Source organism: Fusarium graminearum, chromosome 4, assembly GCF_000240135.3.
Source record: "Fusarium graminearum PH-1 chromosome 4, whole genome shotgun sequence".
NCBI classification, from domain to species: Eukaryota; Fungi; Ascomycota; class Sordariomycetes; order Hypocreales; family Nectriaceae; genus Fusarium; species Fusarium graminearum.
In genome coordinates, this window is record NC_026477.1 from 4,138,430 (window position 1) to 4,162,761 (window position 24,332).

Below are 24,332 nucleotides of genomic sequence, written 5' to 3' on the forward strand. Positions count from 1 at the left end.
AACTGACCCTGCAATTAATCCCTCCTCGGGATCCCACAGCCGGAAGGATTCCTTGACGGTTCGCCAGACCCTTGGCATTTTTCAAGGGTTTGCCAAGACACACCTTGTCTATACTAACGCATGGAATAATTTTTTTTCGCCTCTGCTGATTGATAAAAAGATCGACACTTCCTTTTCCCAGACCCTTACTTCTTCCCCTCAACACCACTGCCAGACCAACAACCACAGCAATTCACTTACGCTTGGTTGCCCAACATGAACCCCATCATGGTTGAATCGCCTCACAAGGATGGCAGATCCTCTGACGAGGAGAAGAACACTGCCATCCCCCAGACCGAGTCTGCTGCTCGTCCTGAAGGCTCCGACTTTGAGTCTGAGGGTGAGTATCAAGAGGGTATTGAGCGCGTGCGCGCCATTACTTCGGTGTGGACTAAAAAGACCCTGGTCAGCATGTTCTTGATGTAAGCTTATTCCCCTTACCTTATCTCGACGAGGCGGAGAACCATGTCTAATTTCCATCCTATCAGGCTGTACTTGATCTCTTTTGTCGACATGATCATGAACTATGTCGATTCAGCTCTCAACCCATACATCACTTCAAGTTTCGGTGCCCACGGTCTTCTCAACATTGGAAGTATCTTGGCTTCCATCATTGGAGCATGCGCTCCTCTTCCCCTCGCCAAGGCCATCGATGTCTGGGGTCGAGTCGAAGGCTTCGCCTTTATGATGGTTGTTTGTCTCGTTGGCATGATCATGAAGGCCACATGTACCACCGTCCAGATGTACATTGGCGCTCACATTCTCTACTGGGTCGGCCACATCGGAGTCATGTATGTCATTGGCGTCATGCTGGCTGATATGACTACCCTAACCAACCGTGCTTTCATCTACGGTATCAACACGACACCTCGAATCGTCGCTACCTTTGCTAGTCCCGAGATCGCCACTGGTTTCTATGAAAAGCTCAACTTCCGCTGGGCTTTTGGAGCTTTTGCCATCATTATTGCCGCGTGCAGTATCCCTGCTATGGCTACCATGATTTACATGTTCCGCTCAGCGACCAAGCAGGGCGTCATCACGAGGCAGCGATCTAACCGCACAATTTTCCAGTCTTTCAAGTTCTACTTTATCGAATTTGACATCATTGGAATCTTGCTTCTCTGTGCTTGTATCTCCTGCCTGCTTCTGCCCTACAGTCTGGCTCCTTATGCTCCCAAGGTCTGGGCAACGCCTTACATCATCGCCCTCGAGGTTCTCGGTGTCGTTCTGATCCCCATCTTCTACATCTGGGAAGCAAAGGTGGCCCCCGTTCAGTTCTTGCCCTTCAAGTACCTCAAGCAGGGAACCATTATCGGCTCATGCTTGCTCAACGCCATCATGTTCCTGTCCACCTTCAGCTGGAACGCTTATTTCGGCTCTTATCTCCAGGTTGTCAACAGGTTGAGCATCTCCAACGCCAACTATGTTCTCAACGCCTACTCTCTCACCTCTTCCGTCATTGCGCCTGGTGTCGGATGGTTCGTTGCCCGCACTGGTAACATTAAGTGGACTGCCATGGCTGGTGCTCCCATCATGCTGCTGGGTACCGCTCTGATCATTCCCTTCCGAAAAGAGGACACCAACGTCGGTCTTTTGGCCCTGACCCAGATCCTCGTCGGTTTCGGTGCTGGTGTTTTCTCCACCGTCGACCAAGTCGCTGTCATGGCCCCCGTCACCCATCAATACCTCGCCGTCACCAGCGCTCTTTCTGGTCTCTTCGGTGGTGTTGGTGCGGGTATCGGTTATGCCATCGCCGGTGCTTTCTGGAACAATGTCATGCCTGTCCAGCTGGCCCAGCGTCTTCCTGAGTCTGCCCAGGCCAACGCTAGCGTCATTTTCGGTAGCATTGAGGTCCAAAAGTCTTTTGCTGATGGTTCGCTTGAGCGTGAGGCCATTGTTGGTGCGTATGCTCACACTATGAGACTCATGGCCATTACCGGTGTTGCCACCATGCCTCTTTGTGTTCTTTCCATCATCATTTGGAGGAACATCAACGTCAAGAAGGTGGAGGAGGAGAAGGGCAAGCAGACCAAGGGTATGGTCTTTTAATTGGAGAGGTTGACAAATAAAGTATCCGATCAGCTCTGGCTTGTCCTTGGATATGTCGAGGCTGGTTTACGCAAGCGAATCTACATGAGATAAAAATTAATTTAGTTTAATGAAAACATTCCGTTATTCACTTTCTCTCTGGCACATGTGACAAAAACTCATCAAACTTCAGGTGGCTTGTGTTTATTATCCTGCCACGCGCTGATGACGAGTCATGCCATGGTCAAAGATACCAGTCACCTGGAATTGGAGTTCGGCTACCTGTCATGCCCTAGGGACCAGCGCTACTGCAGCAAGGTCTTGGAGTGCATATTACTGTCACATATAAACATCACGCCAAGAATAGATGAAACAGACGAAGAGTGATGTAAAATGTAAATCAATTCGCTCAAGTCATGTCAAAATCATACTAGCTAATCCAATGCTTCCAAACCAGATCAAGCAATCTCCTTGTTGGGCTTGTTCTCAATGTAGGAAACATCTCCATGTGTAGCCATGGCCACCTCCTCCTTCTCGTTGTAAACAGCATCCTGCTCCTCGGCATCCTTGTTACCGAACAAGCCGATCTTGTACCAGGGAAGATCGAAAAGTCTGTCCATGCTCTCAAGAGATCGACCAGCGGTTTCAGGGACGGAAATGATAACCCAAAGACCACCAACGACAAGGATAGCAGCGTAGGTCCAGAAGGTTCCGTTGGGGTTGATGCCTCCCTTGGATGTGGGCAGAAGCATGTTAGGTGTGGCACGGCTGCTACCGTATTGGCACAGGAAATGTAGGGTCATGGCGAATGAGGTAGCAAGAGCACGGATGCGGAGAGGGAACAGCTCGGCTGTCAGGATGTAGGACATGGTGTTCCAACCAAGAGCCCAACCAATACCGGAGATGTAGATCATAGCCATAGCTCCACGGGCGGCAGGGGAAGAACTGGTAGGGTCGGGTACAGCTGTGAGGAAAGCGCCAACGTAGATCATAGCAAAAGCCTGGAGGGCAATACCGGCCATAAGAGCGCGCTTGCGACCGATAACATCAACCAGGAAGAGGGCACAGCTGATGGCGGAGATAAGCTTGACAATACCGAAGAGGGCAGTGACAAGAAGACCAGTCTCAGAGCCGTGGATACCGAGGAGTTCGAACAGATCGGGAGCGTACAAAGTAATGGATCCAGCGCCAGACCACTGAGCCAGAACCTGGACCATGCTGGCGAGGTAAAGACGGTACAGGTTGCTGCTGTTGAAGAAGAGCTCCTTGCAGGTGCCGAGGAAAGAGGTGTTGACGCTCTCCATCTCGTGCTCGTGAGAAGCCTGGATGGCGGTCATTTCGCGGACGATGTAATCGGAGTCGATAGGTTGTTGTCGCAGGCGAGCCATGGCAGCAGTGGCCTTTTCGAGTTGACCCTTCTTGACAAGGAAACGGGGAGACTCGTCGACGAAGAAGCTGAGAACGAAGATCAAACCAGCAAACATGAGATGAAGGCTGGTAGGGACGAGCCAGCGGGCGTGGGTTTCACCCATGTGCAGAGAGCAGCCGTAGTTGGCAAAGTAGGCCAGAACGATACCGAGATAGACGAAGCCGGAGAAGACACAAGTGCAGAGACCGCGAACAGCTGAAGGGGCGATTTCGGCGAGGTAGACGGGTCCAACGACTGCTGTTTGACCAACTCCTAGACCAGCGATGAAGCGACCTGCGTAGATGGCACCGAGACTGCCGCCGTTGGCCATGAAGATGATGATTCCGACAATCCAAACTGTGCAGAGCTGGCGAGTAGCCCAAATACGACCGATCTTATCGCAAATCATAAAGGCACTGTAAAAAAAGACAACAAGGTTAGCGCCGGTGTGCGATATGACTCGGTGGCTTGCTAGATTGGTACTTACATGAGGGCACCTCCGACACACCCGATCTGGACCATGGCAGAGACATTGGCCTTGATGTTGGCCTGCTCGACCTCTGAATATTGGCTGAAGTGGATGTATTTCTTAAAGTCCTTGGACTTGAAGGCGCCTGAGATGAGACCCTCGTCAATACCACGAGCGGCACCCATCAGACCAAAGGCGAAGACGGCGAACCATAGTCGCCAATTGAACACGCCTTGTGGCTCGTCGACATCTTTGAGCTTGAAGATGTTGACGGGCTTCTTCACTGGGCCGGCCATGTTGTCGGCTATTGTTGTTGAAGGTTGAAGAAAGAAAGGGAGTTGAAGAGACGAGATGAAGATGAGACACAAAGAACCTTGAAAGAGAAAGAGTCTGGAAGGATTCCCTCTTTAAGTAGGTATTGGATCTGAATCTGAATCTGAGCCTGGATCTTCCTTCTTCTGTCTGGGGAAGTTCGGGGTCAGGGTATCTTATAGAGAAAGGACAAGAGCCATCACCGTGCGGAGGGGGGAAGCGAAGGTTTTAGTTCTTACCCCAAGGAATATGGGGTAAAGGTTGACTAGTCTACCCCATGGAGTAACGAGGGCAAGGGATAATGGCAAACGGTTTGTGATGCAATGACAAAAAGCATAATGACTATCATGGTAGAGTTGGAGTTGTTGGTGAGATGCATGCAATGGTGACCAGCAAAAAAAGAAACAATGGGGACGGTCTTCCCGGGGTGTTGATGTTCCCGCGGGAGACAAAGTGATGGGTCCGTGGTACATTGTTCCCCGTTTCTTTATTGAGTGGCGGTTTGGTCTAGACGTTGTGTCCCCGAGAGACTTCCATAGTCCCGTGGCTCAAAGAGGCAAAGGGTACCAAGTCCACGGGACAGTCGTGACGAGAAATCTAGAACTCATCGATCAAGCGTGTCTTCCGTGTCCTGTCAGAGACTCAGAGCCTCAATGTTTCCCCCAGGTTTTGGGACATGGCCCGTACTGTCCTCGCTGTAGCACGCATAACCCAATCTCTAATAAACTTCTCGCTGAATCTCTTAACCCCAGACTTCTCTCCACTTGTTCTCATCTGTCTTGGCCAGTCTTGGCCAAGTCTGGGCATGCAGAAAAGGCGCTTCGCCAAGACGGGTGCTAGAGCATCGTCTTGACCCGTTTTTCTCGGCACAAACGGCACATAAGAACCCTCTTCCTCCCCCCGTCTCTGCTTGTTCACACTCGCCTCGCCGTGCACTGCTGACATGACCCAGACCCAGAACTGGCCTGATCTTTTTTTTTTTTTTCCTGACGGGAAGACACGACGCATATAGTTCCCGCGGATACACAATCACACACAACAAGCAGCACCTGATTACGGATACTGACGAATATTCATCCCGCGGACGAGCATAACCTGCAAGAATTCCCTCATTCGGAGTCTCGGACACGGGAATCTAGTTCATTTTTGGAGAACGGGAGCGGACAACGTTACCCCAAATTCCCAGCTGCTCCGGTTTTCATGTCTGTGAACCCGGTTATGGGATCCGGATCTTCGAAATGATGAGGATATTGCATCCACTGGGACATTGGACGAGGACAGTTTTTGTTATTATTAATAACCGCGTTAGTCACGACCGGAATTGAGGACGTTTTCCGCAGAATTTAGGCTTCTCTTGACAGATGGGTTGTCATGTCTTTCAACGTGCGAATTTGGTTGAGGCTCTGCTATCTCAGCTAACGTGAGATATGACAACTCTCGTCTTCTCCTGCCAAATCCATCCATCCATCAGGGACCCTTACGACACACCGGCAACTCCCCTATCTCGGCCCGGTTCGAATACAAAACTAAGCGACTACCCTTCCACGCAACCTCTCGGCGAAACCTTTGTTATTCTCCACCAATATTGCATTATATTCTCCCAACCGACTTTATATCATATCTCGAAGAGGCGACAAGATAACAGAGTTTTCAAGGTTGTGGCTACAACAGAGCGGGCTTGGCTTGCCGTCGACAGTCCACTTCCCGAGACAAGTACCCATCTTATGTCGGTGAGTTCTGATATATACGATATGCGAGTGGTGGAAATGGAGGTTTCTCTGTTTGTTTCCCTGCATGCTGTAGAAAATATCCCTGAGTGTCTCGAGTCTCTGTCGTTCCGACAATTGAGAAAAGAGTCATTGGCTTGGAACGAGCGATTGCGTGCTAGGCTTCAAATAACACAACTTCAAGAGCTGAAGTGGTCCACGCGGACGATGCAAGTCACTCGTTTGTCAACTGCCGCATGTCGATCAATTTGTCGTATACGCACCATGAACAACTCGGGAATGCAGTCTCTTCATTCCGGACAAAATGCTGTGGGGGCGTTGCTAAAAATGAACACACGCCTCTATGAGGAGAGACCCAAAGCAAAGTCAGATTTGAGCATGTCAGACATTTGTCGCGTAATCTCAGTAAGTTCCAGTAGAGCATCTTCGACTTGGGGAAGATTCCTTCTTTGTAGTCCGCAAAAATACTCGTTTTTGCGGTTGCCACTCAGCAGTGACAGCTGCAGATTTAGAAACGGGGATTACTCAAGACTCCAACAAGGCACCGTCGACAGAATCGAAACATGCTAAAATTTGTACAAGAATATGTAACTCTTTAATCATTCATCATTCCAATACTCAATCCGACACTTCTGTCAGTTCGTACTCCACAGACAAAGCCCTCTGGATCTCTTCCTCCTGCGAACTTGTCTCTACCGTCTCCTCCAACTTGACCCTCTTTGCCGGATCACCACCCTGCCTACCCATATTCGTATTTATCGGTAAACTTATCGTCCTTCCAAGCGGCGATCTGATTTCCAAAAACCTCACTGTACTCTGGCTAGCAGAGTCATGTGATACCGCTGGCATCTGCGCAGCCATGTTCTCAATGCACGACATCTCGTAGTGGTGCCTTAACGCCAGTTTATCCACTTTTCGCGCAACATTGGCCTTTTTGCTGTGAAAGTCGGTAATAACATCGTATGGCACAAAAGCTCGGATTTTATAGGTGTCGGGATGGATCGAGACGAGGCGGGCTTCAAAGAGTTGCCGGATATCGTTCATGAGGAGCATGCCGTTTTTGCCAGACCAAGTATCTTTCCATGCTTGATTGAGTCTCTCATCGTCGATCTCAAGTTCAGCCTCGGTGGCGTTGCTTTGGTCATGGCGGGGGTAGTGGTAAAAATGCTGTTGAGGTACAATATGGCAAGCATGAAGACCTGGTCCAATCGATGGGATGATGCACCATGACTGGCCTTTTCCAGATATAGCACAACGATCGGCATGAATAAGACAGTCATGTCGGAATGTCTCTGTAGTTTGTCTCGCTTCTTCTGGTGATAGGTCCATGGTCAGTGGAACATGCAAATTCTTGATGTCTTCCTGCTCGCCATCCGTCGTTGATGAAAATGAGTCGGATCTGCGCCTTTTTGGAGACTGAGAAGCTCTGCGAGTGGTTGTTGTACGTCGAAACGGCATTTTGGCATAGCGAGGGTCCAGTGATGGTTTATCAAGAGGTATATAGCGATTATCCATTCGACGCGTTGGTCGGTTGATGTGTCGAGCACATTTGTCTGGCATTCTTTGTCAGCGACTTGAGAAAAGACTGACTAAAAACTCAAATGACTGGACAAACCTTTAATGTGGTCTTGTAGCGGTTTATCGTAGGAAATCTCACAGGGCTTATGCAGGATAACATGATATGTCACTACACGCTGAACTTTGGGCGAAGAACCCTTAAGCCCAGGAACAGGAAGAGCAAGATCCTCATCTGCAACTAAAGAAGGGAGTTTTCTCTTCATATCATCTGGTGAATCCACCAACATGAAAGCCATAGTCTCCCACGGGTCTTCCTCGCCGGGAATGTCAAAACAAAGACGCATCTCATCGATAACATCGCGAAATGTTATCAAGTTACTCCCGGGAACTTGGTATAGACCTGCAAAGTGAAAGTCGTCGTCGCCTGCGACGAGATGGACATTCCATCCATGGACGCGCATAGGAGGTGTTACGGATGTTGTCATGATGGGCTGGACTGGAGGACGCGTCTTGACTAAGACGACGCGATCAAGGGTGAGGGGAAGACGCGTAGAAGGATCTTGGACGGGTTACTGTTAATGGACTAGCGGTGTTGATGTGTCTGATCTTATCACCACGTGATGTTCGAGGTCATTGATGCTATTGCATCTTTCTTGCAGCAATCGGAATGAAACGAGTAATTGGATCGTGTGTTAGAGTATGCAGTTGTATATATTGACTTTGAGATACTCGACGCAATATCTCTTTGTCAACATTGTTTCTTTGTTGTCTCGGACTAATCCTTTGCCGGTTCTCTGGATGTACGTCATTTGCTCTGTAAGGCTACCCTACACACAGAAACTGTTTACCAAGTCCCATCTCCAACGGCGATTAATCGAGCAATGTGTCTACAAACTATGGACTATCCGTAACTCTTTGTCTTCTTCCTATTTGTTCTCAACCTATCTTGTCACACCCCTACATAGGTGAGTGAAGATGCAACACCTTCTTCAACATGGATATCTACTGTGATTTGGAGTCTGTTGATAAGTGGCCGATATCCTCTGACATCAATAGATATAACTTCGATACCATTTCCACCTAAATGAGAGCTACTATTGCCATATCTTAATCCTGCTGCAGGAACAATGCATAGGTAAAATAACGAAAAATTACATTTATCGTACTGTACCGTAGTTTTCCAGCCTTGATTCAGGGCAACGATGGACTAATTGCTAATGGAAAAGATCTCATGCTTATCTCGCCTACCTTCGGATTACAACCATTACTAATCAGCCAGATATAGTCTCTCATTGGCTCAATCGTTTAGTTACCTTGACTTACCCACGATCAGTGTGCTGGAAATCTACAATGATGCTTGGATAACAAATAACACATTCCTCATGCCTTTGCTCGACACTACTTATGATAGTTTATCACTCGTTATCCTACGGAACCTCGGAACTTCGGACCTTCGGATCTTTCATCATGTCTCGTTGCATCCGTCATCGGAGTGCCAAGTCCCTAGTTGAACAAGCGTACCATGCTATATATCCTTGCCCTTCCATCGTCACTCTTGGCACAAGATAAATTCGCGGGGTTGGACTCCAAAACACGATCCACGATTCGTCAATTCCCCAACTCTTCCCCACATTTCGCGGAGAATCGTAATAAGTCTTTAGTTAAGCTTAATGATAACAAAACGGCTCAAACTAGCGACTAGACAGGAAGCTCAGCAGGCAAAATGGATAGGCGAACCTGATTGTCGGTGATTGACTCGGGTTGTGGTGTTTGTTGTCTGGGTACTTGACTCGATCATCTTGTTTATATAAACCCAAACGATATCATCATCTTTCGTCTGTAGATTTGCAGTGCTTCTTCAGTCCAGCTATCATGCATTTCCTTACCGTTGCTACCCTTGTTGGGGGTGCGGCTGCCCAGCTCAAGTACGCCGGTAACCAAGTCAAGTTTGTCAAGGAGTCCAAGCAAGTCGCCGCAAACTTCCCTGATGTCGACGACAAATTGTACTCGCCTGCGTTCCTGGACCCTGATCACATCCCTCAGGGCTTCGCCAATGGAACAGCTGCGCCAAACCCTCAGGGGTATCTAGAGCAGTTCCTTTGGACACTTGCTTCAAGAAATGACTGGATGACATACCACAACCCTTCCATCAAATCAGAGGAGGGTCGATCTATTCCTTATGTTTACCTGTCGGCATCCAAGTCGTTGCTTGAACCAATTGCCAGCAGCAATGGCACCAACAAAGTTCGTGTGTGGCTTCAAGGTTGGTACAATATTGTCCTCTTAACTTGTAACGATAGCTAACAAACTGTGTCCAGGTGGTGTTCACGGAAACGAGCCAGCGGGAGAAGAAGCTCTTCTCGCATTGCTTGGAAAGATGGATGCTGAACCTAAATGGACGGCTTCTATCCTCGAAAAGTTGGATATCATTGTTCTGCCACGCTACAGCCCTGACGGATCAGCCTATTTCCAGCGCACCATGGCGACAGGTTTCGACCCCAACCGCGACCACACAAAGATGGCCTCTCAGCAAACCATCGATGTCAAAGCTTTGAACCTCAAGTTCAATGCCCACGTCCATCTCGACTGCCACGAGACCAACGCTGTCCGCCTCTTAACCCACGACAACAAGACTTACATTCCCTCGCATGACGACCAGTTCTCAGCTTTCAAGAACCCAAACGTCCACAAGGATATTCGCGCCCTTGCCGAGTCTCTCGTCGTTCCCAAGGTTCATTCTGCGCTCAAGGACAAGAACTTTACAACTAACGGCTACGTTGTTGCCTTCCAAGAGGAGGGCGAGGACATTCGCCTTCAGGATTTTGTCACCGACACGCGTGGAGAAGTTACTGTTTTCATGGGTCAAGGTCTTGCATTCCTATCCGAGACACGAGGCATTGGTATCGGAGATCAATACTTTAAGCGCCGAACAGCAGCTGGTTTGACTGCGGCTCTTACCCTTGTGCAAACAACCGCCGACAACGCAGAGCTGATCTACGACACTGTTGAGGCAGCCCGCGCTGACTTTATTACCAACGACCAAGAGATCATCGTTCGCGATCAGCCTCGCTGGGAAAATTCCACCTGGACCTATATTGATACCGAATCTGGCGAGCTTACCGAAGTGCCTGTTTTGTTTGGCAACAACACCCCCCCTGCTAGCAACCTCACTCGTTCCAGGCCTGAAGCCTACATCTTCAGCCGTGCATGGGCAGGCGCAGCTACTAAGCTTCGTGCCGTCGGTCTAACCGTCAACGAACTGGCAGTTGACTTTGAGGGTGAAGTTGAGGCATACAACATCACTGAGGCAACACTCGCAACCCAAAAGTACGAGGGTACTATTCTCACCACAGTCAAGACCGAGTTGTTCAAGAAGAAGATGAAGTTCCCCGCCGGCGCTTACTATGTTAGCACCAGACAGCAATACGCTGCTCAGGCCTTTGTCCGTCTTGAGCCCGAACACCCGGATGGCTTTGCGACTTTCAACGTCTTCCCTGTCAGCACGGGCGATGAGTACCAGGTTTATCGTATATCTGCATGAGAAAGATGATCTGAGATGGATATGATGAGAGCAATGAGGCGACGACTTTCAACGTATATAGGTTTTATTGCTTATTCAATAATTAAGGATACCGATTATAGTATCGACAACAATGGACACAACTGTGACATGCAACAACTTTTAGCAGAGACTGATATCTCTATGTAGACTCCTGTAGTCCAACTCCCTGCATCTTGACTCCCTCAACAAAGTTGACAGGCGGAGTATAGGCCTTCCTACCATGTGCCACATAAGCGATAGCAGCAATGATAATGACACCAAACCAGATTAAAGGCGCCCAATTCGCCGATGCAGTATCGACAGGCAAAGTAAGAGGGAAACAGCAGAGAATGACGATGAACAAGCTGTACAGCACTGAGAAAGCATTAATAGCCAGCCCAAACCGTCCCAGGCTCCATCGCGCGTAGGGTAGCGTCTCGCCTCTAATGCGCTTGAGAAGAACGCAGCCGATGCTGAGGAGATACGTGGTCATGATACCAAGGGTTGAGAGAGATACAAGGACGGTGAAGGCGACATCGGAGCCAATCTGGATCAGACTGAGGAGGGCGGCACCGATGGACATGAGATAGACTGCATTGAACGGCATGTGCCATTTCTTGTCCCTAGAAACTCGTTAGCATTTGAAGTAAATAGCTGATGGAAGAGAACTTACATGTGGCCAATCCACTTTGAACCAGGAAGTCCCTGATCTCGAGCAAAAGCCCAGGTCTCACGCGCACAAGTCGCCAGCGTCGTGATGTTACCCAGATACACCAACAGCCACAAGATAACGTTAAAGAACAGATTCAAGCTCTGCGAGCCCGTTCGGTCAAAGAGGGTGATGAAAGGCCAGTCTGACTCGATCACTGGATCCAAAGGCCCGATGCAGAAAAGCATGGTGATGAGCATGATGAAGCCGAAAAAGACATTACCGACATACGACCACCAGATAGCTCTAGGTACGATGATCGACGCGTTTTTGACTTCTTCAGACAAATGCACGATACTGTCTGAACCAAAACAGCACCACAGAACATAAATCTGAGAGGATATGTATGCAAAACCCATGTTATCCCACCCGCTCTGATCGGTGAACTGGAGAAAAATGTCATCTGCGGAATTCTTATCGCAGAGAACCCAGAGAGGAATCATGACGGCGAAGAATCCGAGGATATGACCGATCAAACTGGCTGTTTCGAGTTGTGGAAAAAAGGCTGTGCCCCAGGTGTTGAAGGCGATGGTAATGAGAATGACAGCCCACATGATGAGCGCTATTTGCCACGGTGTGAATGCAAAGTCGGGATTTGTCACGTTGATGCAGGCTTGGACTTGGAAGGCGATGGTGTAGCAACTGCTCGCGAAACTGGCGAGCCAGCCAAGAGTTGTCATCCAACCGGACGCATACGAGAGGACCTTTTGATACTTGGGAGGTGAGAATTCGCTGACCCAGTCTTTTATCCATTAGCTGAAGAACTTGGGAGAAGTGAGATAAATAAACTCACGGTATTGACCACCGGAAGTAGGCGCCATAGAAGCCATCTCAGCCAAACTCGCGACAACAGCAGAATACGCTGTGGTAGTCGTAACAAAGCACCAAAACACGCCCGCATATCCTCCGTTCGTAAAGCCAGGAGCCAGCGAAATCAGGACGAATTCCCATGTCGCCATGTAAATGGCTACAAAGCCAATTGAAGACCAGAGCGAGAAAGTGCGTTTGAATTGCTGCTTTTTTCCAAGGCGCTGCATGTCCAGATGGTCTTGTTGATCATTGTGGAAGCCATCGTGTTCGTTGTCGCTACTCTGAGTAGGAAGAAGGGCGTTGTTCGCTTGTTTCGAGCCAGTGTGCGCGTCAACGGCCATAGATGGATCCGTTGAAGATTTCGACGAAGAGTCCGTCATTTTAGCGCCTCGTCTAGTCGTCTGAGTAAAGAACAGCAGGCGAAAAGTCAATTGGAAATAAGATACAAAAGAAAGTTCAAGGGAAGTGGTTTTAACTTATCTAACGGTGGCGGCGATCTAAAAGAGCCCCGCCCATAATTAAACACTCACAAGCTAAAATACGTGAAACCTTGGCTTCTTGACTACGATAGGCTTGATAAAGTCCTCCTCGGCCCTGGGAAAAATCCTCCGCGACGGGCTTGAGAACCGTTTGTGTCGCTAGTTCGGCTGCATCCGCAGATTAGTCGACGGAGACTCTATTCTACCGGGCCCCGAAGGGTCTGGATCCAAGGGAAGAGTGGACTCGGTGATACACGGCATTAATACCAGATCCTTCTGTGGTTCTGTTCCACTGGGCTGAGACGGTGGATGAAAACAATAACCTATCATGACTTGTAGTATGGGAGAGCATAAACTCACCGACTATTTTAGTCGTCTCCACCGAAGATCTCTGATACATCAAGGGATGAATTAATGTCTATATTGCTGAATTGTAGGTAGTACTATGTAGTGCCATCAACCTGTGACTTGGCAGTATGTAATGTTAAGAATGTATTTCCAATAAACACCCACATCTTTCGCAAAATGCATCATTGCATTAACTCTTTAAGACTGAAATTGTCGACTAGAATAGCCACAGTTGTCTCAGAAGGGCAGTACAACCACATGCTGACTAGATCCATCTGGAATTTGGACGAAACCACACCCTCAACCTTTTTGTATCGACCGGGGGAGGTTTTCGAAATGACGTGCCTTTTAACGAGAGTCTTGCCTAGTTTTAAATCGATATGACATCCCCCAGTCCCCGACTCATAGGCAACCCAAGTTGACAAGGTGTATTTCTTGGATTTCTCAAGTCCGGCTACCCATTGTTCCATCGATGGCACGCCACCTTCCGTGATTGACATGTATCTGCGATTGTTAGATTTATGCATGGGATTGATAGTAGAGACCACTTACAATGCTGTTGGTTTTGACTTGACGTGATGGCTGTCTCTAAGTTCAGCCATGGACTTTCCTTTGACAGACCTCAAGACCCATGGTTGAGAAAAGAAAATGTTAGTAGGATCATCGAAGCCTGGGTTGCCCAGCAGGTTTATCGCTGTCGCTTTGGGCATTGATGTACGGGTGGATGTCGCGGTATGTTTGCTGGCAGACACAGCTTTTGTCTTTCTTGTGTGTGTAGTTGTGGCACTCAATATCTTGGTTGTCGTCGTGATTGATCTTTTCGGTAATGATGTCGTTCGTATCGCAGCTGAAATGATTGGCGATGATGGCAAGTTGGACGCGTCAATCGTCGACATGGAAATCGTAGAAGAAGGCACATCATGGCTCAGTGTCACCGACTTGCACGGGCCAGCATGAACTGCAGCGATGCCAAAAGCAAGGGCTACAGTTAGAGAGTTCCAGATAGCCATTTTGCTTTTGCTTAGAAGTGAAGAAACATTGGAAACGAAACGGAATTTTGGGAAGAGCCACTTATTTATGACTAGGTTCTTAATATGAAACAGGGAGTCAAAGGGGCAAAGGTAATTTAAATGCAACAAAATAAAGGTCAGCTGGAAAGGCACAGCGCTAATTCCCGTCTGTGCCTGAATTTGCGAACGGACATGGACTCTAATTTGGGACTCTTTCAGGGTCTAGCGAACAGCTATAAATACGCTATGACAGTTACTCAGTGGCCTTTGTAGTTGAGAATCAAAGAATAGCACATCCGAAACATCCGTAATGATAAGCCACCGCTCATATTTACGTCTACGATGCAATAGTTAGGTGAAGGCACAAATAAACAATTGGCATCATGGAAGCAGGCAGTTTGGAGAAAGAGGTCAATTAGGTTCTCTTTTATATCTATGTGCTTCAGAATAAATCAAAAAGAATAAATGTTTTGTACAAGAAGTAAAGCAAAGTAGCAAAGCAACAGAGCCAACACGCTCTCACGTCCTCACCCCCTCAAAGCTCAATCAATTAGTAGCTTATCGGATAAGGGCCATCCAGTCCTGGGTAACAAGGGAAAATCTGTCGGTAGCAGGCTTGACCGTGACCTTCTTGCATCCCTTAGCAATCTTGACACCGTTGAAGCGATCGGCAATCCAGGGAAGGTAGTCGACCTTGGCAGCATGGAGCACAGCACCGTGGTCAAGACCAGGGTAAGATCGGTACTCGGCAGTGGACTCGGGGAACTCCTTGCACTTGGCGTCGAAATCCTCCACGGCGTACTCGGGGTAAGTAAGAATGTCGGCCTCGCCCTGCACGACGAGCATGGGAGCAGCGAGCTTGTGAGAACCAGCACCGTTGAAGCGCTTCTGCCAGTCAACCATGGCGGGGTGCTCGACCCAGCTGGTGTTCTTGTACAGTTCCTTGACAGTCAGGTTACCGTAAAGAGAACCTCCGGTGGCGAGGCAGCCTTGGTCGGCGAGAGGAATGCGGCTCATGACAATGTCGGTGGCGTAATCCTCGACCTTGATTTCAGGATACAGGCGAGAGAGAGACTGAAGGAGGAAAATGGAAACAACATCTCCGGCGGGACCGTCACCGGCACGGCGGAAAGACTCGGGAATAAGCTTGATGGGCTGGAGCGCGGGGGCCATGGCGACAGCACCGAGGAATCCACCAGTAGCCTTGCCCTTCATGGCCTCTCGCTCGTCAGTGCGCCAAGCAGTCATACCACCCTCGCTGTGACCGATGACAACCCATTCCTTGGTGATCTTGTTACCGAGAGCCTTGCGAGCAGCTTGAAGACCGAAACTGACATCTCCGGCGTGAAGAGCACCGGACTCGTACATGAAGCCCTCAGGAATATCACTACCTTGACCAGCGTAATCAGGAGCAATGACGACGTATCCCTGGAGAACAAGCTCAAAGGGGGCTTGCCACTCGTAGTACAGACCGCGGTGGTTGGTAGGGGCGCACTGTCGGGTTCCGCCTGCTGTTCCATGGGTCCACACGAGAGTGCGGAAAGGCTTGTCGTTTCCAAGAGGGTTGGCGTAAGGAATCATGACAAATCCAGTAGCTGGGATAGGCTTTCCGTTGATATCCTCTGTCATGTAGAAGTATCGGTTCAAGGTGACACTTCCAGGAATAGTCCATCGCCTGGTGGTCTGAACAGATGGGATTTCCTCCCACTTGACAAGGTCACCGGCGGCATAGTCCGACATGTTGGCGGGGTTGGAGTAAAAAGGGTCTGTCGAGACATTCTGGTTGACCCAAAGATTGCTCTCACCGGTCAGAGCCTGGCGATATGCGAGTTGACAGGTTGTGTCGCATCGATTAGGCTCATCGGCGTAGGGAAGAGTCTCCTGCTTGGCTGCGAGAGCACCCGAGAGGAGGGCACTGATGAGAATCTTGGACAACATGGTGAAGAGTGTCAGAGATGGAGCGAAAGTGTGTTGATGGTGTAGAGTGAGATAGTCCTCCAACAACGAGAAGACTCGAGGCTATATATAATAACTCACAACTCCAAAGCCAAGACGCTTGAATCGTGCAACTGCGCCCCCGCTTCAATGAACTGCCGCATACAATTTCCCTTTCCCGAACGCAACCACGGATCACGGATGGATCAGTTAATGGAGTCAACATCAACTGTTTACTTACCTAACAGCTCCCCCATAGGGCAGGTGATCTACTCCCGGCGCATTTCTAATGCAACGATTGACCAGACCGTAACGTCGAGTCCCACAAGCACCAGCCTCATTGCATTCATCGCCACGAGCACGGATCGTGGATCAAGAATAAACCAGGTGTAAATCCATATATGGTTTAGCGCGTGGAAACATTGTCCTATTTGAGTAATATCGAGTGCTCAGGGACGTTCTCGCTAACTCTATTCAAAAGGGATGTAACCCTAATGACGATTAACAACGGATGATTAAACTTTCGGATGGTTCAATAAACCGAGAGGCCTTATAGGTGATTAGGGACCACCAAACAAGTTTGTTTGTTATTGATATTAATGCAGGTTCTCACATATGTTGCTGACTTTACCATGATGAGAGATTGCAAGAGAATTACACTTACGTCCACTCGCTCCATCACAATATATGAGAGCAACTAATGTCATGACATTCTCAAACCACCATCAAGATATCAAACTGCAGGATAGACTAACAGAAGCCTTCACAGATGTATAAAAACGGGATAGGTGGGAGATAGTGTTTCGGTTATAGTCCAGAGGCTATGCAATTCCAGAGGCCCCTTTGAATTCATGCACGCCATTCCCGTACGTAATTTAGAGATGACCTTCCGAAAAAGGACGTCGAATGGCCTCGGCTAACTTTATTTATCACATTTGGACTTAGAAAGATGGTCGTCTACCGTTGACGGTTGTTACTTGTCGTTTATCAGAGAACAACAAGGCAACATGGAATAGACGGAAGGATGATTATCATAGTAAATATAATGCTAGATTTTCAAGTGGACAATGGGCGGGCATATCTATGATCAAAATCATTGAATAGACATGGACGAATAATTTTCCTTAACGTTGTTCATGGCATTGCAAACCTAATTCGACAAGCCCATGTCAAGACAACTCTAAATTATCCCACATCGTACCCATCGTCTGTGGCTGATGGAATCGGCACTTTGAGAAACCACCGGCATATAACTGCCAATTTGAGATCATGGAGTATGATAGTTACAAGATTATAGAGAGGCCCCTGGCTGACGTGTCACTTTTCCAAGCACAAGGCAGATGGGTGCCGATACAGTGGTAGCAAATGAGAGGCCTCAAGATCCTGGACTGCATGTTGAGATACTAGCCCGTATTGTATAACTGACTAAGGCTTACGCGACTGTTTCCATGTACAATCTGACCGCCGGTACGAGATAGCGAATGCCGTGATCGGTAGCTCTTGTAATTATTACAACGACAAACACGAAACTAGTAGAGAAGATATACGCGTCCTTCACCAAGAGCCAGAGTAAGGGACTACTGGGACTAATCATTGATAGATTGTACCGATAACAGATGTCAGTCTACAGTCTGGGAGAGGAGATACCGACTTCGTCGAGAGTATGTCAGCTGTCGTTGTGTGCAATAGACTCTGGAAACATGAGTGTGTTGAGAAGGTTTGGGCTTCGGCTCAAGGATCGTAAATATAAAATACGTACAAATAAAATATTTCATAATTTAGTATGTTAGGTACTAAATCAAAAGTCGCAAAGGGATTTAGTACCGGTCAATCATACACTGAGTGAATATTTGGTAAAACGTTGTCGGTAATAGATGAAATCGATGAACAAGGTAATAGTGCTTGACTTGAAAGAACGACAAATGCGCAGGATATGTTGACAAATCCCCGAGATACTAAATATTTTTTAACAAAAATGATATTGTAAGCTACATGCTATTCCTTCTATTTTCTTTATTTAACATTATGTTAGTGGTATCGGGTAGGGTTGTCGTCTGACACACGAATATAGCCTCAACCCAATATTTATCTACGTACAGAAGTCTAACTTTATCTTATGTTATCGTTCATCCTAGTCAAGTTCAGAATCCGCAGAAGGTGATAGAAAAATCAAGACCCAAGGCTATGGGGCATAGGTTGATTGGCCTACAAGCTGGCCCAAGTCATGGTAAGGTTATACGAGGCTCTCAAGCTTAATACACTTTGATACTTACCCTGTAGCAAAGAGTTATGATTACATAGAGTTTATGCACCTATTCTCATACATGCAAAAGCGTTGCTCTGCAGCTAGCATCCAATCCTTCTTCTGTCAATGCAACTCAAGACATACTCGTCAATCGACCATCGTGCCCGAGCCATCATGGTAACGTTACTATTCTACTATGGGATGGGTTATGGTTTCTGTCACTGCGAGAGGTAACCATTTCCACGTCGTGTGTTTGCTGTGACTGCGGGAAACGTACACTCAGGTAGCACAATAATTTCAAGCTGCCAGGTATTTCACACGTCACTTGCTGTAATTTCGCAAAGTGAACCATTTGCGTCACTAAATCGCTACTCGAAAGTCTTGTGCCAAGCGCTTTGGGAAGAGTTGACTTGACTATACATGCGGTTGAGAAAGACTGCAAGATACCGATGTGCTGGCCATGTGCTACCCATGGCGCATACGAACAACCCGAACTACCGGAACACTCACAAAATTTAGCATAGAAAGTAGTTACATGTCAAAAACAAGGAAAACTTGGTTGCCTTCAACATGCAGTTCACCCGGCCTTTCGGAACTGTCGATCATGTCTGAGATCCACCAATGCACATATTGTAATGATTATGAATCATTTGCCCTTGTCCGACATGTCAGTCTTGTTGCCGTCGGCATGACCAGCAGTAGTGACCATAGGCCACAATAGTTCACGGCACGGCCCTTGCTAGTGCATAGAGTGACAGGATGCCATTCCTGCATATCTAGTGTCTGAGTAGTAAGAACCGATTCAATGGTACCCCTAAGACTAAATTCGCTCATGTCCAGGATCTACAAATCCCATGTCAAGTTTGTTGCTAGATTAGAGACAGTTTTGGGATATGCCAGCTGAGATTTAGTCACTGGGAGGAAGGACGCGGATCGCTCGGCGTTATTCAAAGGAGTTGCCATGGTAGATCGGAGGTCTGTAGCTTAGATTATGGGATGGGATACGATATCTTGTTGGCTGAGACACTCACTAACTCAGGTGGAGTGCGCGGAAGCGCAAATGATGAACAGGGGGTTTTGATCATGACTTGGAAACCACCCTTGTAAGTGATTGCAGATCCTGCACTTTGACCCACCTGTCACCTCCCACCCTAACGAATCAACTATTAAAGAGACAACACTGAACGAGCGGGAGGCCGAGTGGCGCCAGCTTGTTTGGCCAGCATCACGTCAACAGACAGGCCTCCCTTGGTTGTACAAAACAAAGAAACACAGCGTTCATGCCGGATCGATCGGGACACGTTCACTTCTTGCTAGATTGGTGATCTGTCAGATCTTGGGATCTGCTAGTCATGGTGTCTCAGTTGTGTAATGGAGACAGTGGTCAAGTGGATGGAAAAAAGGTCATCGTCACCTCAATGTCAGATCAGAACATCCCTTGAATTCTTCTCATGGCGCGTTTGCCCTCAAGACTAATTGTCCACATGTCTACACGTCCGTGCACAGGACTATCCAAGGCTGACAGCAGGATTAATGGCGAATTCCGTGTGTGCATGATACGACAATAGAGCAGGCTATTGCTGATTGCATGGATCTAACAAACTCTAAGTGGATTACTAAAGCCCTAGTTGAGCCTAAACAAACAATCTTTGCGACCCTGATATGCTAATCACCAACTGAATCATACCCAACGATCCTCCCAATACAATGAGGCCACCAATGGCAAAGACAATAAAGTAAATCAGCTCCAGTGGGCGTTCAACGAACCACAGTCTTCCCTCAGCTCGCCCACTCTTCTCCTTGCCCTGTATCCTCCCATCAGGAACATACTTGAAGTCAAGAATGGACCCACCCCCAAGCCCCTGGCTGCTATGGATGATTGCATTATGCAATCCCTCCCTGCAAAGCTGAACCACCTTGTCGTCTAAGGACGGTACCCATCGCTGCATCGTAGCCAAGCCCCAAACGAGCCAACAGTGACCCTTGAAGCACGCATACGCGTACCATCCCGGTCTCCCCATGCCGAGCTGATCGCAGATCTCGTGGCCGTTCAGCACACGGCTGGCTGCCTGGATGAACCCATCCGAGATGTTGATCGGGGGCAGGTCCTTGAGTGCCTCGACAAAGTTATGCCCAATGACGACAGACGTTGGTGTCACGAAGAGTTCGTTGTAAGCTAAGCTCTCCATCACTGCCTTAGCTTGCTTTGCCGAGGTGTAGTACTCCTGTGGTGCGCCAATCACATGTGCTACATATCGCCAGAGCGCGATATAATCCTCGACTTCTTGCGGGTCAGGCGTGATGCCCATGTGTGGCAGCTGCAGCCAAGCGTGGTTGCAGCTGAACGTGGCTATGGCGTGGATGGAATCCAGAGTGTTGATTGGTATCCCGTGGGATTCCTGATCAAAGAATCGGCACTTGGATGCGGCAACCTTGAGGATCTGCTGTCTGACCATGGAGTGCATCAGACGAACTTTGATGATGGAGCTGTGGCCTGACCCCCCCGGTTTGATGTACTCGAGGGAGTGTGTGACCTGAAGGACCATCTGGAAGGTCTCGAGGAGGCGTCTCCTGAGTACACGGGTGCTGAATCCGCCTGTCCGGGCGAGTACTTCTACCACACTGGTGGAAGCGGAGTTCTCTCCTACAAAGCCTTGAAAGGCGAAGCCAATCAGGTTTGCAAGAGCGTATCTGTAGAAGAAACGTTGCCCTCTAGCGATCTGCTCCCAGTCCACCCAGGACGGAACGTGATGTGTTTCTTGCCAGAGCTGAGACAGATCTGCGTCTTGTTCGTGGTATTGACTGAGTGTTTCGAACAAGTCTCCTCTGCTGACTTGGTGACCTTGTTGTCTGAGCTGTTCATGGATCTCTTGGATCTTCTTCACAGCCGAGGCACCAAGTTCGTCACACTCGAAGCGTAGGGGATCTGTTTGGGTTTTGGGGATGTGCAGGTCTGTCCATGTGAATGTGTGATTTCCAATGGTGCAAACTTGGTCTCCTTGAACTGGTTCTTTGAAGTAGTCCATCGTGGTATAAGAGGTTGAAAAAAGCAAATCAAGATTTGGTGTGACTAGTTTCGTTTGCGCGTTTGCCCAGGATAATGAAGTGGGATATGGATGTAGTCTGACTGCTTTGCTGTGCCGTCAACCTGCCTTTTATCACCACGACAGCATCATAGACAGACTCAGGCTAAATTTCCGTCTTACCTCGCACGCCTCCAACGAAAATCCGATATCACAAGATGTACAAACAATGTATCCCACCTCTCCCTTCTCTTACAGGGGTAATGAGCAACCAAGATCAGCTAGCCACCACCCGGAACCCACAACGATACCAAAGGGAGCTGAACGAAGAGGCTTAGTTTCTTGGCCGATGATTGTCACGAACTAAACAGACTAAACACGAACTACTACCAAGATGTTTGTGATATCTCTCCCAATAGTCTTGCAAAGAGCCCTGGTCATGTATCACCAGACGGGATGAAATCTCCCTAGCTTGGGTCAGCTTATACACACCCTCGGGGCTCCTTGAGGCAAGAGGTTGCATATAATGACGCAGTATGAACCTGAAATCAAACAAGCCATTCTTGTCTTTCCCATCTTATATCAAGACATTGTGTCATTCTGTCAGCAGAGCAACAGACAGTCCTTACATAACAACACTTGACTCACACATTTTATCTTTGTAATCCTCTCCCAAATTCTACATCATTGGCTACTATGCACGTGACAACCACAAAGCAGAACAAGACTACGGTCATACTGCCAGACCTGTTCAAAGGTTTCGTTGTTCAGACTCCTCGTGTCAACAAAGATTACGAGGCAGTCAAACCAATCTCGGAACAATGGCTCTCAGAGTAAGATGAACATGAAGTTGTGTTGAAATTATACTGACACAAACCAGGAAATGCCAGTTCTCTCCTCGGATGAAAAAAAGAGTCGAGTTCTGTGACTTTGCTCTATTCATCTCTATCACAGCTCCTGATGCACCTCAAGACAAACTCAAGACTATGTGTGATTGGGGTAACTGGGTAAGAACTCTCTTCATCATTCACATGTACAAAACTAATTCAAAATCTCTAGGTCTTTCCTTTTGATGACTGTAGGTGACATTGATATTTGTGAAGGAAATCAACTGAAAATCCATAGTGTTTGATGAAGGGTCATTGAAAAGTGCTCAAAGACAGGCTCAACATGTCGTTGACAGTCTCATGGCAGATATGCTCGGCAAGACCTTTACCAAAAAGAAGATTCGTGTTGTACAGGCTCACGATGACATTTTTCGAAGAGTATCAGAGGTAGGCACAAGTCCTTATATGAATATGACAACCGCTAACTTGAAATCTTGAAGGGTTCAACAGCTGGTATGTTTGGATCTTGTCTATCCCGTCCGTGAATTAACTAATATGATACAGGCGCTCGGACGAGATTTGCTCTCGCTATGAGAGACTACACAGATGGCGTGATCCACCATGTCAAGCATTACTCGTCGAGCAGTATTCCAAGCATCGAAGAGATGCTTCATACTCGGAGATTATCGTCTGGTGTCACACCTTTGTATCATCTAGTGGAATTTGCTCATGATATCCGACTACCTGATGAGGTGTTTGAGAATCCTGTGATCCAAACGTTGGAACGTCTTGGTGTGGACTTTGTCTTACTGTAAGTTCAAAAAAGCTGTTTCAATGGTTATCGCTGACTGACGTGACTCTGCAGTGCCAATGATATTTTATCCTACAGAAAAGAAGAGGTAAGACATGATTATGGTTGTGATAGGACTCGTATCTGACAGTGTATAGAATGACGATTCTCCCTTCAGCATGGTTGCCTCTTGTCGAGCGGCTGGGCAATCTCCTCAAGAAGCCTTTGACACGGTGGGCGCACTTCTTGAAGAACGACATCAAGAATGGCAGACGGTCATAGCTGAGCTGCCAAGCTGGGGGCCAGAAATTGACGCTCAAGTGGCAAGATATGTCGAGGGCATTCAGAACGTGGTCCAAGCCAATGTCACATGGAGGTACCGATCCTTTTATTTCAGCAATATCAAGTACCGAATCGCTAACATGTGATAGCTTTCAATCGGGGCGGTACTTTGGGAAACAAGCTCAAGAAATCCGACAAACTCGGTTGGTTGAGGTGATGGTTGATCCCCCGTATCTGCAACAGCAGCAGCAGCAGCGACAGCGCCGTGCAGCCAACATGCATTCAGGTCAATGGTCAAAGAGCCTGTCGTCGTTTGTTCAGAATGTATCCTGGTCGTTTGTTCTGAGTCTGGTGATCATTTGTCACTTTGCCGTAGTTAGTCGGCAATGAGTGTATGTAGATGTTGTTGATCAACCCAGGGGTCTACCTTGGATCTGATTGTCGATTAGATAGTGAGACAAGACAAGCCATTTCTTTGACAAAACCTCTGACATGAGTGACAACTGCCCGACCGAATGACTGTGACTGTTTTGAAAGACCAAGCCCTAGGCTGAGTGACATTAGCTTGTCTCCGTGCTGCTGTCAACCCACTCTAAGCACTAGAGTTATCAAGTAAGATCGCCCATACCCTTGCATTCGACAAGGATATCCCTGCGCCAGGCCGTCCTTCAGCAGGTGTTTAGTCATTTTTGCTTTGCTAGACATTCGGATTCTCGCGGCTGCCGAAATAAATAATATTGAGGACTCGAAAATAATGCCGTGAACGTCTACGTTGATGTCTATGCGCTTTGTCGTTTCGCATTCCCCCTTTGGCTGGAGGTGTATTAGGGGG

General features: G+C 48.0%; 10 protein-coding genes across 10 annotated transcripts; 3 read left to right on the forward strand and 7 right to left on the reverse strand.

Moving 5' to 3' along the window:
• Positions 1 to 255: 255 nt before the first annotated feature.
• On the forward strand, positions 256 to 2,210 carry FGSG_07665 (uncharacterized protein; the record flags this gene model as incomplete). The annotated part of the gene is made up of 2 exons (XM_011329154.1): positions 256 to 461; positions 528 to 2,210. 2 exons carry the CDS (start codon positions 256 to 258, stop codon positions 2,086 to 2,088), a joined length of 1,767 nt encoding a protein of 588 aa, XP_011327456.1. The 3' UTR covers positions 2,089 to 2,210.
• A 315-nt stretch (positions 2,211 to 2,525) lies between these two features.
• On the reverse strand, positions 2,526 to 4,240 carry FGSG_07666 (uncharacterized protein; the record flags this gene model as incomplete). Its single annotated transcript, XM_011329155.1, has 2 exons — positions 2,526 to 3,891; positions 3,963 to 4,240. The coding sequence occupies 2 exons, from the start codon at positions 4,238 to 4,240 to the stop codon at positions 2,526 to 2,528; spliced, it is 1,644 nt and encodes a 547-aa protein (XP_011327457.1).
• Positions 4,241 to 4,898: 658 nt separating this feature from the next.
• FGSG_13180 (uncharacterized protein) lies at positions 4,899 to 5,201 on the reverse strand (the record flags this gene model as incomplete). The annotated part of the gene is made up of 1 exon (XM_011329156.1): positions 4,899 to 5,201. The coding sequence occupies one exon, from the start codon at positions 5,199 to 5,201 to the stop codon at positions 4,899 to 4,901; it is 303 nt and encodes a 100-aa protein (XP_011327458.1).
• Positions 5,202 to 6,601: 1,400 nt separating this feature from the next.
• On the reverse strand, positions 6,602 to 7,986 carry FGSG_07667 (uncharacterized protein; the record flags this gene model as incomplete). Its single annotated transcript, XM_011329157.1, has 2 exons — positions 6,602 to 7,536; positions 7,599 to 7,986. 2 exons carry the CDS (start codon positions 7,984 to 7,986, stop codon positions 6,602 to 6,604), a joined length of 1,323 nt encoding a protein of 440 aa, XP_011327459.1.
• A 1,387-nt stretch (positions 7,987 to 9,373) lies between these two features.
• On the forward strand, positions 9,374 to 11,042 carry FGSG_07668 (uncharacterized protein; the record flags this gene model as incomplete). Its single annotated transcript, XM_011329158.1, has 2 exons — positions 9,374 to 9,764; positions 9,820 to 11,042. 2 exons carry the CDS (start codon positions 9,374 to 9,376, stop codon positions 11,040 to 11,042), a joined length of 1,614 nt encoding a protein of 537 aa, XP_011327460.1.
• Positions 11,043 to 11,202: 160 nt separating this feature from the next.
• Positions 11,203 to 12,941, reverse strand: FGSG_07669 (uncharacterized protein; the record flags this gene model as incomplete). The annotated part of the gene is made up of 3 exons (XM_011329159.1): positions 11,203 to 11,665; positions 11,716 to 12,493; positions 12,545 to 12,941. 3 exons carry the CDS (start codon positions 12,939 to 12,941, stop codon positions 11,203 to 11,205), a joined length of 1,638 nt encoding a protein of 545 aa, XP_011327461.1.
• Positions 12,942 to 13,570: 629 nt separating this feature from the next.
• FGSG_07670 (uncharacterized protein) lies at positions 13,571 to 14,398 on the reverse strand (the record flags this gene model as incomplete). The annotated part of the gene is made up of 2 exons (XM_011329160.1): positions 13,571 to 13,892; positions 13,941 to 14,398. 2 exons carry the CDS (start codon positions 14,396 to 14,398, stop codon positions 13,571 to 13,573), a joined length of 780 nt encoding a protein of 259 aa, XP_011327462.1.
• Positions 14,399 to 14,956: 558 nt separating this feature from the next.
• Positions 14,957 to 16,336, reverse strand: FGSG_07671 (uncharacterized protein; the record flags this gene model as incomplete). The annotated part of the gene is made up of 1 exon (XM_011329161.1): positions 14,957 to 16,336. The coding sequence occupies one exon, from the start codon at positions 16,334 to 16,336 to the stop codon at positions 14,957 to 14,959; it is 1,380 nt and encodes a 459-aa protein (XP_011327463.1).
• Positions 16,337 to 20,212: 3,876 nt separating this feature from the next.
• Positions 20,213 to 21,604, reverse strand: FGSG_07672 (uncharacterized protein; the record flags this gene model as incomplete). Its single annotated transcript, XM_011329162.1, has 1 exon — positions 20,213 to 21,604. One exon carries the CDS (start codon positions 21,602 to 21,604, stop codon positions 20,213 to 20,215), a length of 1,392 nt encoding a protein of 463 aa, XP_011327464.1.
• A 1,414-nt stretch (positions 21,605 to 23,018) lies between these two features.
• FGSG_07673 (uncharacterized protein) lies at positions 23,019 to 23,646 on the forward strand (the record flags this gene model as incomplete). Its single annotated transcript, XM_011329163.1, has 3 exons — positions 23,019 to 23,239; positions 23,294 to 23,327; positions 23,377 to 23,646. 3 exons carry the CDS (start codon positions 23,019 to 23,021, stop codon positions 23,644 to 23,646), a joined length of 525 nt encoding a protein of 174 aa, XP_011327465.1.
• Between the last annotated feature and the right edge of the window lie 686 nt (positions 23,647 to 24,332).